Raw genomic sequence first — 12,982 nt, 5'->3', positions numbered from 1 at the left:
AAGGTTAAGGAAAAAAAACATGTTAAAGCACTTGATCCACTGGTTATTAACTTGTCTCTCTTCTCAACATTGAACAAATTAAATCAACGACACTAAAAACCAAACAGAGGATGGAAGAAAGTAGTTTGACAGACATGTTTAAAATCACTCAAACACGTTTTCCTCTAACGGGAAACCTGCAAATCCAGTTTATTATTTTAGTGGTGCTCCCAGGAAAGTCTGACATTTATTCAGATATCTTTATCATCAAATATCCAGCAGGCCTCTGCACATATTTACAGTTTATTTTCGATTTTGGTGCCAAAAAAATTTGTTTTTTCTAAATTTTAACACTGAATTTGATTATTTTTTTTCTGCCAATATCATGTCAAATGAAGTGTTTAATTCTTTATGTTTAGGAATCAGATTTTTAATTCCACGTAAGTGTAAATCATGACTCGAAAACGCACCTTCAAACCACATTTCCTCTTGGTTTCTATTCGATTTTTTTTCCATCTACAAAATGTTTAAAAATCTATTTTTAAGAATATCCACATGTTGATTCTACCCCTTGTGGCATTTTCTTTTTTTCACACATACTCCAGCAGCCACGTGTTTAAAATGAAAGACTTTTATTTCCACATTTATAAAAGTAATTCTCTTTTACATCAAATCCCCCCTTTTTTCTGTCCAACTTTTTTTCCCAAAAAAAAAATAAATCACAAAATGGGGTAAAAGGGCAATTTTTTGAGGGGGGGGGGGGGGGGGGGGGGGGGGGGGTAGAGGAACGAAATGAAATAAAAATAATCTTTAAAAAATGATCCAGGAAATATTACGAGAACCACTCCACAAGTTTGATATCTGCAATATACATTTTCACCAAAGGAGAGTATAACAATTAAGGGTTATCACTGCTTCATATGAAATAACATAAGTTAATGCACAACGTCTGTTCAAATACATCTAGAGCAAATCAACAGGCGCCTCCACCTGTACGTGGACCCGGAGTGTTTATGGAAAATACAAAAAAATGGACCGTCACTGAGGGGATTTCTCCTCCTCTGCAGGGATAAAACTGTTTTATATAAATTACTTGACAATTTTACTGAGCTAAAACTTCAACTAAGTACAAGAAAAAAGGACTTTATATAGATTTTCTGTAGCTCTCGTTGTGGGTCCAGGCAGGTTTGTCCTTCCCTTCTCAGACAATAACTATGTGTTTTTTTTAATTTATTTTCTCTTTTTTAAAATTAATATTATTATTCTGACTGACTCACTCGCCTGTATAAGTTTCTGATGGCTAATCTAGCCTATTATGTTAAAACTGGATCACCGTGGTCCTGAAAAAGACGCACAAACAAACAAACGAAAAAAACGAAAAACAGCTTTTTTAAAATCAGTCTCTTTAGGTTAAAATGCAAAATATTCTTATTTACAAGTTTGTGACTGTTGATCATCTTTAAAAGAAAAACAAATCACTGACAGATTTACAAAAAAGGGCCATAAAATAAAATAAACTCGTTGTTCCTTTGGGTCTTCAAATATGCTCCAAATACATGGCGCATTTACTCATAATAATAACAATAATAATAATAATAATAATAATAATAATAACAATAATAATAATAACTGCAGGTCAAAGTGCCACCAACATTTGGAGTCGGGAAGAAAAAAAACACTGAAACTTGGTTCAAATAAATACATAACTTAGATGCTTTGATTCATGTTGAAAAATAAATAAGTTATAAATACAGCTCCAAGACAAAAAAGAAAATAAAAAATCTCCCGCTCAGTCTCAGAGCTCCGTCCGCTGCAGGTTCGTCCTAAAGCGGCCACTTTTTCAAACAAAGGCCGCACAGTTTGTTATTTTTCCTTCTTCTTCCTCGTTTTTATCTTTTTCTGTCTTATTTATTCTAACGAGTCCCAAAGCTGCCAGGATCGGCGTAGAAAAAAAAAAAGAAAAACTATCTACAGGGGGTGCCGGCTCACCGCTGCTGGGCTGGCCGGGGCAGCACGCCGGACATGGGGGGCAGAGGAGGCGGAGGCGGCGGCTCGCTGCCCCCCTGGAGGCCATGCAGGAGGATCCGCGGCACCAGCGGCCTCTGCAGCGCCGGCGGGGGCGCCGAGGGGCCTCTGTACAGGTAGAGGGCCGCTCCGGGGTCCAGATTGGACACCAGGCTCTGCGGGTAGAAGTACGGGGACGGGAACATCCTCTGCAGGGCCGAGTAGTTCCCAGCCTCGGCCAGCAGCTCCAGCCCCACCGCGGTCTGCCTCTTCCACTTCGTCCTGCAAACACACCAAGGATTCAGTGTGGAACATATGGATCTATAAATTAAAAACATCTCCCTTCTGGATCCAATTACAAATCACGAATTTCAATTTTAAATCCCCCCCTAAAAAAAAATCTCCGACCTGCCACTTGCATTCACACCCATGGATGTCTGCTGGATTTAGCAGCGTGCACTCCACGCAGGTGAATAATTCATAATAAAGATAATTGAGCAGATATAGTAGTTTGTTTGAATTATTAATATGCACACATGCAACGATGCATTATTCATACTCCAAAGTGTTGTTTTTATATTTATTTATGTCATTTAGCTGCCTGAGAGTCAGATTTGTAGAGAAAACAAAGCTGAAACTGATTTTTTTTTTTAAAAACATCCACTAAGATTGTTTGTTTGCTGCGGGTAGTTTTGTTCATTTGGTTTTCCAGCTATTTGCAGGGTCATGTGACTTTAATTGGATTCGACCTCCACCAAAAAAAAAAAAAACAACAACAACAACAACAAAAAAACTAAAACAGTCAAAGTAATCTTAATGCTTGAAGGAATACAGTCAGAGCTGACAGGTGTGTTATAACAAATAGGACTACAGCAAGTGGAAGGAAAAATATGTGTGTAATTGGGATTTTTCAGTGTTTTCTCAGTAGCTAAAAACATCAAAAATAAAATGGTAAATGTCAAATAAGAAAAAAATGTAAATTATCACCAAATTAATCCTGTTAATGTACTTTATGTATGTTAAATAAATTAAAGTTGCAGCTAAAATAAACCTTAGTTTAATTTAATAATCAGTTAATTGTGAAATTAAATTAAAATGCCTCAATGTAAATAAAATTTCTTCACTTTTCTCTCAAGGTTAACTGAATTTGTTTGCAAATGCGCAACGTTTTTAACTATATTGTTGCTTTTTCATTTATTCCTGACATTATTGGGCCAACAATGAATGAATTAATCCGTAAAAATCAGACTAATCATCGATAATAATGATGCTAATGATGAGCTGCAGTGACTCAGATGTGAAGTGAACTTTTGGCACCTTTGGGTTACGCTGAAAGCAAAAACATGGCGTCCCCGGGTCATGAGCCAGCCGTGAGAAACCAGATTATCTCCCCTCCTTCCTCCCCCACCCCCTCCCCTCTTAAGAAGCGGCGGCAGCGTCCTTACCTCCGGTTCTGGTACCAGGTCTTGACCTGCGTGTCGGTCAGGTTGAGGGAGGCCGCCAGCTCCATGCGGTCCTGGACGCTCAGGTACTTCTGCCGCTCGAAGCTGCGCTCCAGCTGCGCCAGCTGGTGGTCTGTGAAGGCCGTCCGGGCCTTCCTGGGCTTCTTGAGCCGGACCTGAGGGCTGTCCCTGCTGCTGGAGATCTCCCTGTCCCCCTCCTCTTTCACTGGACGGAGAAAACGACAAAAAAAAAAGAGAAGAGAAATGAGGGTCGAAACGAGAACCGCGTCTCGTGTTTTTGTGCGTAAAGGTGGAGAAATCAGTGCTGATGGATCCAACGAGGCGATAGTAAAGAAAAAATAACGTGGCAACTGTGCTCATATTGTGGCATTTTATTCAAGTTACGCTGCTTATTTTAATGTAGAATCAAGAGAAAATGGCAAAATATGAAGTGGAATCTGTCTGGGTGAAGGAAAATAACTTGTCTATTTGGGGGGAAATGGTGTCCTGGGTGAAAACTACCTCAAATAGTAGATTTTAAATGATAAAATGGGGTGCTCTCGGCTCAAAATACGTGGTGTTAGACTGTTTTTAAATGAGATTTTATGACATTTTTGCACAATAAGAAAGATGAAAGTTATATTTGGATAATTTTAAAATCACTGCCTCCTCCTCCAAACTGTTCCAAGGCTTCAGTTTGATAGAATCAGACCCAAACACTGTCATTTTTAATGTGAAAATAATTTTAAAAATCAGCTTTTTTATTAGTAAGTTGGATTTTTCCCTACACTTGGATGTGCATTAGATTCCCCAGAATCACGGCGGTGCAGACTTTGCCTATAGGCTGCATGGAGCTGTTTGATTTGGCCTTAAATTGTTATGAAAAGCTCTTCCAATATTCACGCTTCCAATCTGATATTTTTTCCCGTCAGCAGAGCCGCAGCCTTTGTTCTTCTTATTTTTTCTTTCTGCGTGGTGTCATGTCAGGGCGAGCATTGATATATGTATATACAGTCCTTATTCTCTGAGAGAGCAGGAGAAAGAAATAAAGAAAGAGAAAAAAGAGGAGAGAGCTCTTGAATAGTTGAGTCGTCTCAAGAAGAAGCACAATAATCCGCCTAATTGAGCCACAAGGGAAGGACGAGGCTTTTCAACCGCGACCGGAGAGAGAGAGAGGGAGAGAAAAAAAACTTCACAGCAGCGTGGAAAATGAGTGGAAATCAAGAGCCTGGGCGGCCTTGCGCGGCTACAAATCTGATTAGCGCCGGGGACAAATTGCATCAAAAATCCCTGATACGTTACAGGAAGGGGAGGAAGGAAGGATTGGTGGGAAATCAAAGTCGCCGGTGCGCCGGAGCTCTGCGGGCCCTGCGGCTTCCTCAATCAATCAGCGCGTCGATGAGCATCTCCATCCGCTCCGGTGACGCACGGACACACGCGCGCACGGAGGGGTGAATTTTACGCAAGAAATGTGCCTCACAGGTAGCTAAGACTCAGAAATAAACAAATCAGAGCTTAAAAATGAATGAAAATAATGAATAAATCGCTGCGTAATGGTAGTATTAATTCGGTGCGTTTCGCCTACAGCGGTCGTCTTTCTCTCCAAGCGCTGCTTCATTAAACTGTCAATGGAGGTGACATGTCTGTTATGGCTGACATGATTGGAAACAGAGAGGCCCTTGATGGCATTTATCTGGAGGCGACCCTGTCATCTCCTGCACCGACATCAACAAATGCTTTCTGGAGATTCTGCTAATGTAAAAAAAAAAAAAAAAAAAAGCCACTGATTCATTTAATTTATTTACAATTTTTTAAAACTCCATGTGAATTTTATCCTCTTGTCCTGGGACAAAAATCCCACGCAGCAGCAGCAATAGAGGAAAAAAGAATCCACTTTTGGTTATTGATGGCATCCACTTGATTTAATTAAAGATTTTGTCCCAGATTTATTTTTGCTCATCAATTAAAAACACCACTGTGAATTAATATTTTGTAACAGCTTATTGGAAAATAATTTAACACCAAATAAAGCATGCATGTCTAAATTTCTTATTATTTTCTTATTATTATTTCTTGCTGGTTTTTTTTATTTACATCTAATAAAGTACTTCAATTATTTATTGAATAGCAGTTTAGCTTTTATTACATGTGTTCTAATTTTTTGCACATTTTACCTCCAAGTTTGTATTATAATCCTTTTCTATAAAATCTCCGTTTTATTTTATTTATTATCCAGCCAAACAGAAGATTTTAAAATTAGTTTTAAAACAACATTAAGACCAGCCAAGCAACATACAACATGAAGGTTTCAAAATATATATTTTAGAGGTGTTTTAAGTGGTATTTTTCAGGTTTTCTGTGCAGCTACAGTATAATTTCAAATAATATTTCCTGCAGAAGTCTCATATTAAAGCTCCGATCAGTTCCAGCTCCTATCTCTACCAGCTTTCTCTCTTACCTTTATATTCGCTGTCTGACGACGAGTTGCTGTGGATTTTCTCCATAAAGTCGTCCGCTATCTTCGAGGCCAGCCTGCCCGCCTCCTGGGTCGGCTGTCCGTTGCTGGAGTACGGAGCGCAGGCGGCCAGCGGCTTACAGTCCGCCAGAATGTCTCTGATGAGGAACGACGAGGTCACGGTCCTCTGCTGCGACCCCGCGGAGATCTGTGCGTGCTGGAGGTGCGGCGGCAGCCCGACGCCGTGACCTTGCCTCTGGGCCACCTCGTCCACGCACTCCCTGCGCGGCGACGGAGGCGACGAGCAGCCGCTCTCCACGTCGGATCTCGGGCTGAACTCCAGAGGCGAGCGGCACTCCCCCACCAGGCTGTCCCCCTTGGACACCGGACTTCCAGGCCTGTGGGACAGCAGCGAGTCGATGCCAAAACTGGAGCCATTGGCGGACGCCTCCATTGTTTTTTTGTTTGTTTGTTTGTTTTTTGGATGAGGCCTCCTCAAACTATCATTTGGTATTCAGGACAAGTTTTATTTTAGGGGAGGAAGAAAAATGGGGGGAGGTTGGTTTTTAGTTTCAGTTGATCCAGGAGAAATGACCCCCTTCTCCCCAGAACCTGTACAAATCAACCCTCCTCCTTCCGGCTCCTTCCGGCTCCTTCCAGCTCCCCAAATATCTCCAGGCTAAGCTGCGTTACAACGAGCGTCCATGCGTCCGATTTTCTTCTTTTCTGACAAGTCTGGGTAAAAAACAAAAAAAGGGATGCTCCTGAAATAAGTGCGATTCTTCCTGCAGGACGTTCTGTTTTCACTTCCTCTCCCGGATCCACTTCTCACCTGCAAAAGCCCCAGAAACGAGGAGGATTTCTTAAGATGCAGCTTCGCATTTGGCGAAAAACAGAACCGCGTTTCAGCACCATGGACAGGTAGCGTCAGACCTGAGGGCGCACGGGAGGAAGGATTTCAGAGCGCAGAAATAAAACAAAAACTGCTCGCATTCCAGCCAAGAAACACGAGACAGAGAGAGAGAGAGAGAGAGAGAGAGAGAGAGGGGAAGAAAAGAGTCCGACAGCTGCAGCAGGAAAATGAAAAGAAGCGGAGGGACGACGCGCAACGCAGAAAAAGCAGGAGAGCTAAACTGGGTTAAATAGTCACAACTGGCAAGTAAAAGGGACGAGATGCGATCGGGGTGGGAGGGAATCCCAAAAAATTGAACTTGAGGAAAAAGTCAGGAGCTAGGTTTTAAGAGCGCCTCGTCCACGTGAGTCCCCTGTGACAAGCCTTCATTGGCTGAGGGGAGCTGGAAGTGGACCTCCCTACACGCCCACTCTCCCTCCCTCACCTCCCTCCCATCCTGCTTCTCCGATCCTCTCCTCCCTGGCTCATCCTCACTTTGATAAAAGAGACACTGAATTCATCAGGAGACTCAGATCCAACTGTTTACAGGCAATTTTCACACTGTTTGCTTTCATTACATCATTGATGAGGCTTATAATGGGGTTATTATGTGGAGCGGCTCCGTGCTTTTTTTTCTTCTTCTCCTCCTCCTTCTTCTCGACTCCCATTTCTTTGACTGGATTTGTTTCCCACCTCCACCGCTCTAATGTTTTAAAAAGATTTTTTAGCATCGCCACAAATTTTAGTTTTGTTTAGCTTGTTTAATTTAGCAGAATATCCGGTTTAACGCTGCAGTGCTGGCTGTGCATATTTGGATTTTTGCACAAATAATTTAGAACACTGCCAAATGGTATTTACTTCAAATTATTATTATTTGTGAAATTCCTGTTGTTTTATTTAAATGTTATATTTTTCTATCATTTCTGCCCTTTTTTGTTATCCAAACATCCATTTTTATTATTCTTATTATTGTTGCTGTTTTTGTCCAAAGTTTAGCCTTTTTGTGGTAAAATCTCGATTTCAAAATCCCCCCAAACCAGTTTTTTCATCATGGACACCGCTCCAAAATATTTTGATGTCACCTTTCCAATAAAAAATTAATCCGATGATGTGAATTATAAGTTAACTTCGTGGATTGTTTGTTATTTAGTGGATTTTTTAAAAAGAGAAGTCTTGCCGTCACCGTTTTGGAGCAGAATAACTTTCTAACAGTCCTCGGTAATTACGCACAATAGTCCGAAGCAGCGAAAACTTCAAGGCGCAGGACGCGTCCTTTGTGCTCACTTTTCCAGCCTTTAACATGCGTAAAATGCCATTGTGCGCACTTTGGAGCTTTTATCCACAACAGTTTGCCCCCCTGCACGACGGCCTCGACAGCCCCTAATAATCTAACTAACCCCCTCCTTCCTCCCTCCCTCCCACCATCATCACCACCACCACCACCGTCCTCCCCCTCTCCCCTCCTCCTCCACCCCATGTGACCACCAGATTGGAGGCGCGCGTCGGTCTCAGACACCGGCAGGTTAGTGAATCCGCTCCCCGCTCCCATGGGGTCCCATCACGGCTGCAAGCTGTCACATATGAGGCGGGGACAACACAGATATAAGGCAGCACACACCCACCCTGACTTAGCTGTTTCTTTCTCCTCTGCTGGTGCATGAAAAGGAGCAGTGGTTTGATGCTTTCCTCTTTCTCTCTCTCTCTCTCTCTCTCTCTCTCTCTGTCTTTTTTTGTCTCCTTTACTGTGCATCCACAGGCTCCAGTAATGTTGTGGTGAATTAATCATAAGCTGATTAAACTGACTTCTTCCTTTTTGCGATCATCTTATGGTCTTTTAAACTTTTTCTTTTTCTTTTTGTAAATTTGGATGTATTTCTTGAATTTAAAAAAATAATAATTCTACCAGTTTTGCTGTGCTGTCCCTTAATTTTTATTTAAAAATTGGGGCAAAAAAGTGGCTCATTTTGGGATTAAATGAGCTTTATTTGCAAAGAAATCAGCTTTTAGTTTGTTGACAAAAATGTATGTATAATTAAATTTAATGCTGACTCACTAGATTTGAAAAAGTGTGAATATTTTACAATTTTTTGACCATAGCTGCAACTAAAATTATATTTAATGCTGAATAATTTGTCTATTGTTATTGTTATTATGATCATTTTTTTTACTATTATTGTTTTAGTAAAGAAAATAGGCAACAATCATTGTTAAACATTCGCAAAAAAAATATATTTTGATGACATTTTTGCCCAAATGTTTAATTTCCAACAACATGAAATAGAAAAAACGCTTCAGATCCTCATGTTTGGAAAACTACAATCAGTAAACATTCCTAATTTTTGCTTTTAAAATTATTTCAGTCTTTAGCATATTAGAAAATGAGATTAAGCAAATTATTTCCTCAATACATGAGTTTTAAAATGAATTTTTAGCATTTTTAGAATTAAATCTAACATAATAGGCTTTTTTTCGCCACTTCTAAATCCTTTAAATAAACAGGAATATGTGTTTTCTGGCAGGAGACACTGCAGCTAGACTGTAACTGGAGGTGTGTGTGTTTGTGTGTGTGTGTGTGTGTGTGTGTGTGTGTGTGTGTGTGTGTGTGTGTGTGTGTGTGTGTGTGTGTGTGTGTGTGTGTGTGTGTGTGTGTGTGTAGTCCAGTGTAGTGTAATGATTTGGCTCATGCTGCTGCTGATTTTGAACAAGTGTCCCTCTGGTCAAGCCAAGCTCCATGTTTTTTTCCTTTTCCCTCTCTGGGAAGTGGTGGTCAGAATGTGTGGGCAAGTGCAACTGTTACCCTAGTGATGAAACACACACTCCTACTCCCTCTTCCTCCCGCCTCACACACACAGGATGTTATCGATCCATGTTAAAGAGAAGAAACTGGGATGCTTCCAGGAGACGGACAGCGGCTGGTCAATCGCTGTCGGCTCCCTTCAACCCGGTTAAATAATACCTCCAGTGATTGATCCACATTAAACAGCCGCACACCTTCCACTCACATTTGTACCAAAACAAAGTTTAGCACCCCTGGGCCATTTCACTGCCTGACTGTTTTTCTTCTGCCCGGTTTGACAGCTGTACAGTTTCATTTAATTCAAAGTCCAATATTGGAATTAATATTTCATTCCGATCAAGCTGCCAGTCGTTAAATATGTGCAGAGATATCAATAATATAAAGGCTAAAACTAGATAAACCAGCACCAGGAGCAGTTTCGTCATAATAGCCCATACTGACCTGTCAGTGTTAATAATCTATCTGCAGACATGTGCTTTATTTAGTTGTGTGTTTTTTTTTCTGTTGCATTTTTGGAATCCTGTCCATAAGCTTACTTACTAATAATGCCTGCTGGGCCTCCTCCTCAGCTTTCCAGGCTTTTTGTGGGCGGGGGGATGATAACAACAACAACAACAACAAAAAAGAGAAGGAAAGACAGAGAAAACACTTTATTTACTTGCTTACATTGCGTGTTAAATATGTATCTGGATGCGGATTTGTAAAAAAAAAAGTGTGTCGCCTTTGAATAAACTTTGGCATCTCTATCGTTTTGGAACATCGAGTAAAGCGTGTCTTTGGGAAAAGGGGAAAAAAGAGAGGAGGGGGGATGTATGTAAAAAGGTGACTCCTCTCAACAAACAAACAGCATTAAATGAAAAACAAAAAAAGAAGGAAGACACACACACACACAAAAAAAAACATAGAAAAAAAGGGTGCTTGCTCTGGAGCTGCTGCTGCACCTCGGACCAGTCAGGGATGCAAATGATGCACCTTAACGCCATCAGGTACTGGAGTTGACAGAAAATAATGAGAACCCGCTGAATCTTTTATAAGGTTAACACTCACATTTCCCAGTCAGCTGTCACACAAGAAAGAAGTTAGCACATGCATGCGGGCGAAATAAACCTTCATCGTCTCATTAATGCTGACAGGGGCCCTGGACCGGCAGCTCCCAGCGCCAGCGCCGCCACCACCTTCGTTTTGTGTCGGTAATTTGCAGCGGAGACAGACCCCATTCTCCCGGAGAAGAGGAGGAGGGAGATATTACGAAGGAGAAAGAGGGGAGGAAATCGTGGAGTGAGTGCAGAAGAAAAGAGGGAGGGAAGGTGGGCCTGGGGGGGAGGGCTGGAAAGATGGCTATAGCGCGCCAGGAGTCTGATTCTCCCCTAATTGGAAGCATTGGGCATTGTCAACGGAGGATTTTCAGCTGCTCACTGACAGGTAGAGCCGTCAGAATGATAGCCCACTTGTCAGCGCAAAAGACCAATAAAAACAAACCACTTTTGATTTAATTGGAGGCCTAACCATGGTGTGTGTGTGTGTGTGTGTGTGTGTGTGTGTGTGTGTGTGTGTGTGTGTGTGTGTGTGTGTGTGTGTGTGTGTGTGTGTGTGTGTGTGTGTGTGTGTGTGTGTGTGTGTGCGGTTGGAAGAAGAAGTGTGTGTGTTGCCTGCAGGGCCGAGGCCATGGGGAGGTTTTGGAGAGGAGGAGGAATGAGTGGAGGGCGTTTGTGTCTGAAGGAAATCATCGCTCCAGCCATCATCAACGCCCTGCCTCCATTTTTATTTTTTTTCCTGAGTGGTCACCGGGCGCCCGAGGTGAGAGGGTTTCAGGAGAGGCAGGTTTTGATTCCATCCCAGGAGGCTTCCAGCGAGCAGCAACATCAGAGCGGGAAACACTTTCTCCCTCTCCTTCATCCTTTCCTCCCCCATCACCACCTCCTCTTCTTTCTTTTTTTTTTACTTCATTTTCCTCCTCCATCAGGTTCAACACAGGAGGAGAGCAATGTTTGACATTTCTTGTGCTCCTCTGTCGACTGAGAGGAAAGCATCGTAAACTTTCCTCTCCCTTTTGGAAGCAAAATGTCACAGAAATCCGCCTCCCCAAAAAGCCTGAAAACACAAAACTGCAGGTTAATATTGAAGTGCGTGGTCACTAATCACAAATAATTCAGATTTTTGCTTTTATTCTGAATCTTTTGGTCTTCAGTCTAATCTGCTACTTCATTCTAAAACTGGATAAACTAACCTGACAGTGGAGAAAAGTTGGTGAAGCTCAGTAACTATTATAATATGTGAGCTAAAAATGAACTTAAGTGTTACACGATGATGAAATTTCCCCATTTATTAATGAAACTGCTGCCATTATATGGTCACATTTGGGGCCTCATGGTAGTGTTTTAAAAAACTGGATTAGTTCACTGCAAATCACCACCAATCAAGCAACTAAGTTTGACAAAATTTATGTCAGTTTCCAGCTGTTTAAGTTACTTGTGTGTTTGTTTGACCATTTTAAGGCATATTAGATACTAAAACTGCATCGTCTACTGTTTCACATGCAAGCATTGAACTAAAACTTGCAACATTTTCAATATACTATAATGAAGGCTGTCACAAAGTCAGATTTTCTACCAAAATAATTCACAACATTGATTTTATTGCAGAATTTGTGGAAGAAATTTTGAAAATTTGGTCTGTAGACGAAGAAAAAGCACCAATTTGCCAGAAAAGTGAATCAATTGTTGCAGTTACTGTCATAAAACCAGTAAAGATAAGAATCATACAAACTCTTTGGTTGCATATAACCAAGATAAAGATGTTTGTATGTTAATAGAGCCAGGCGATATGATTGAAATCTGCCCTGTAATGATAATATTGCAAGATTTTAAAAACAAAATGCTAATGCTACTACTTAAATTTATCTTTAACTTTGATGTGTGTTTTACCTCATTTTGGCAGATTAATTATACTTAAAATATGAATGGAGAATGTCCTGAATCAAAACTGTGTGATAATTTCATTAATCAGGTTCAATATCCACATTTTATTTTCTCAAGTATCATATTTGTTGTCAGTATTGTCAGAGTGCAGCACCTTTAGCTGCAATTAAAATAATTGTTGAATGTGTTTAGCATTAGCATCTTCATCTCTCGACCTTCCCCTCACCACCGCAGTTAATTAATAGTCCTAATAATTAATATTTGCTCTTATTTATTTCACAATGGCAGGTCCACACATGCATCTGAATATGCAGCCGGCCTCCAGTCCTGCTCCGTCGGCCCGCCGTGCATGCCCTCATGCAGCCAGCGTTTTATTATTCTTGACAGAGTTCAACGAACACATCTGGTCAGAGGATAAGAGGGGATGGAGGGACGGTGCCAAGAGGCAGAGAGGTGAGTGAGGAGCCAATGGAGAGGGGTGTGGGGGAGGCGGAG

The 12,982-nt window shown here is 41.3% G+C and overlaps 1 protein-coding gene across 1 annotated transcript; it reads right to left on the bottom strand.

Moving 5' to 3' along the window:
- Positions 1-594: 594 nt before the first annotated feature.
- barhl1b (BarH-like homeobox 1b) lies at positions 595-7,168 on the bottom strand. The gene is made up of 3 exons (XM_022205532.2): positions 5,884-7,168; positions 3,429-3,651; positions 595-2,265 (listed from the first exon to the last, which is right to left on the bottom strand). The coding sequence occupies exons 1-3, from the start codon at positions 6,332-6,334 to the stop codon at positions 1,965-1,967; spliced, it is 975 nt and encodes a 324-aa protein (XP_022061224.2). The 5' UTR covers positions 6,335-7,168; the 3' UTR covers positions 595-1,964.
- Positions 7,169-12,982: the final 5,814 nt, after the last annotated feature.

The sequence above is a fragment of the Acanthochromis polyacanthus genome, chromosome 18 (assembly GCF_021347895.1).
Source record: "Acanthochromis polyacanthus isolate Apoly-LR-REF ecotype Palm Island chromosome 18, KAUST_Apoly_ChrSc, whole genome shotgun sequence".
Lineage (NCBI taxonomy): Eukaryota > Metazoa > Chordata > Actinopteri > Pomacentridae > Acanthochromis > Acanthochromis polyacanthus.
This window is presented reverse-complemented; position numbering and strand designations above follow the sequence as displayed.

Bases quoted from the DNA above. Each gene is read 5' to 3' on its own strand.
- barhl1b (XM_022205532.2), bottom strand. From the start codon at position 6,334: ATGGAGGCGTCCGCCAATGGCTCCAGTTTTGGCATCGACTCGCTGCTG. The intron at 3,652-5,883 runs GTAAGAGAGAAA...TTCTCCGTCCAG, and splicing joins GTCAGACAGCGAATATAAAG to TGAAAGAGGAGGGGGACAGG. The intron at 2,266-3,428 runs GTAAGGACGCTG...GTGTGTTTGCAG, and splicing joins ACCTGGTACCAGAACCGGAG to GACGAAGTGGAAGAGGCAGA.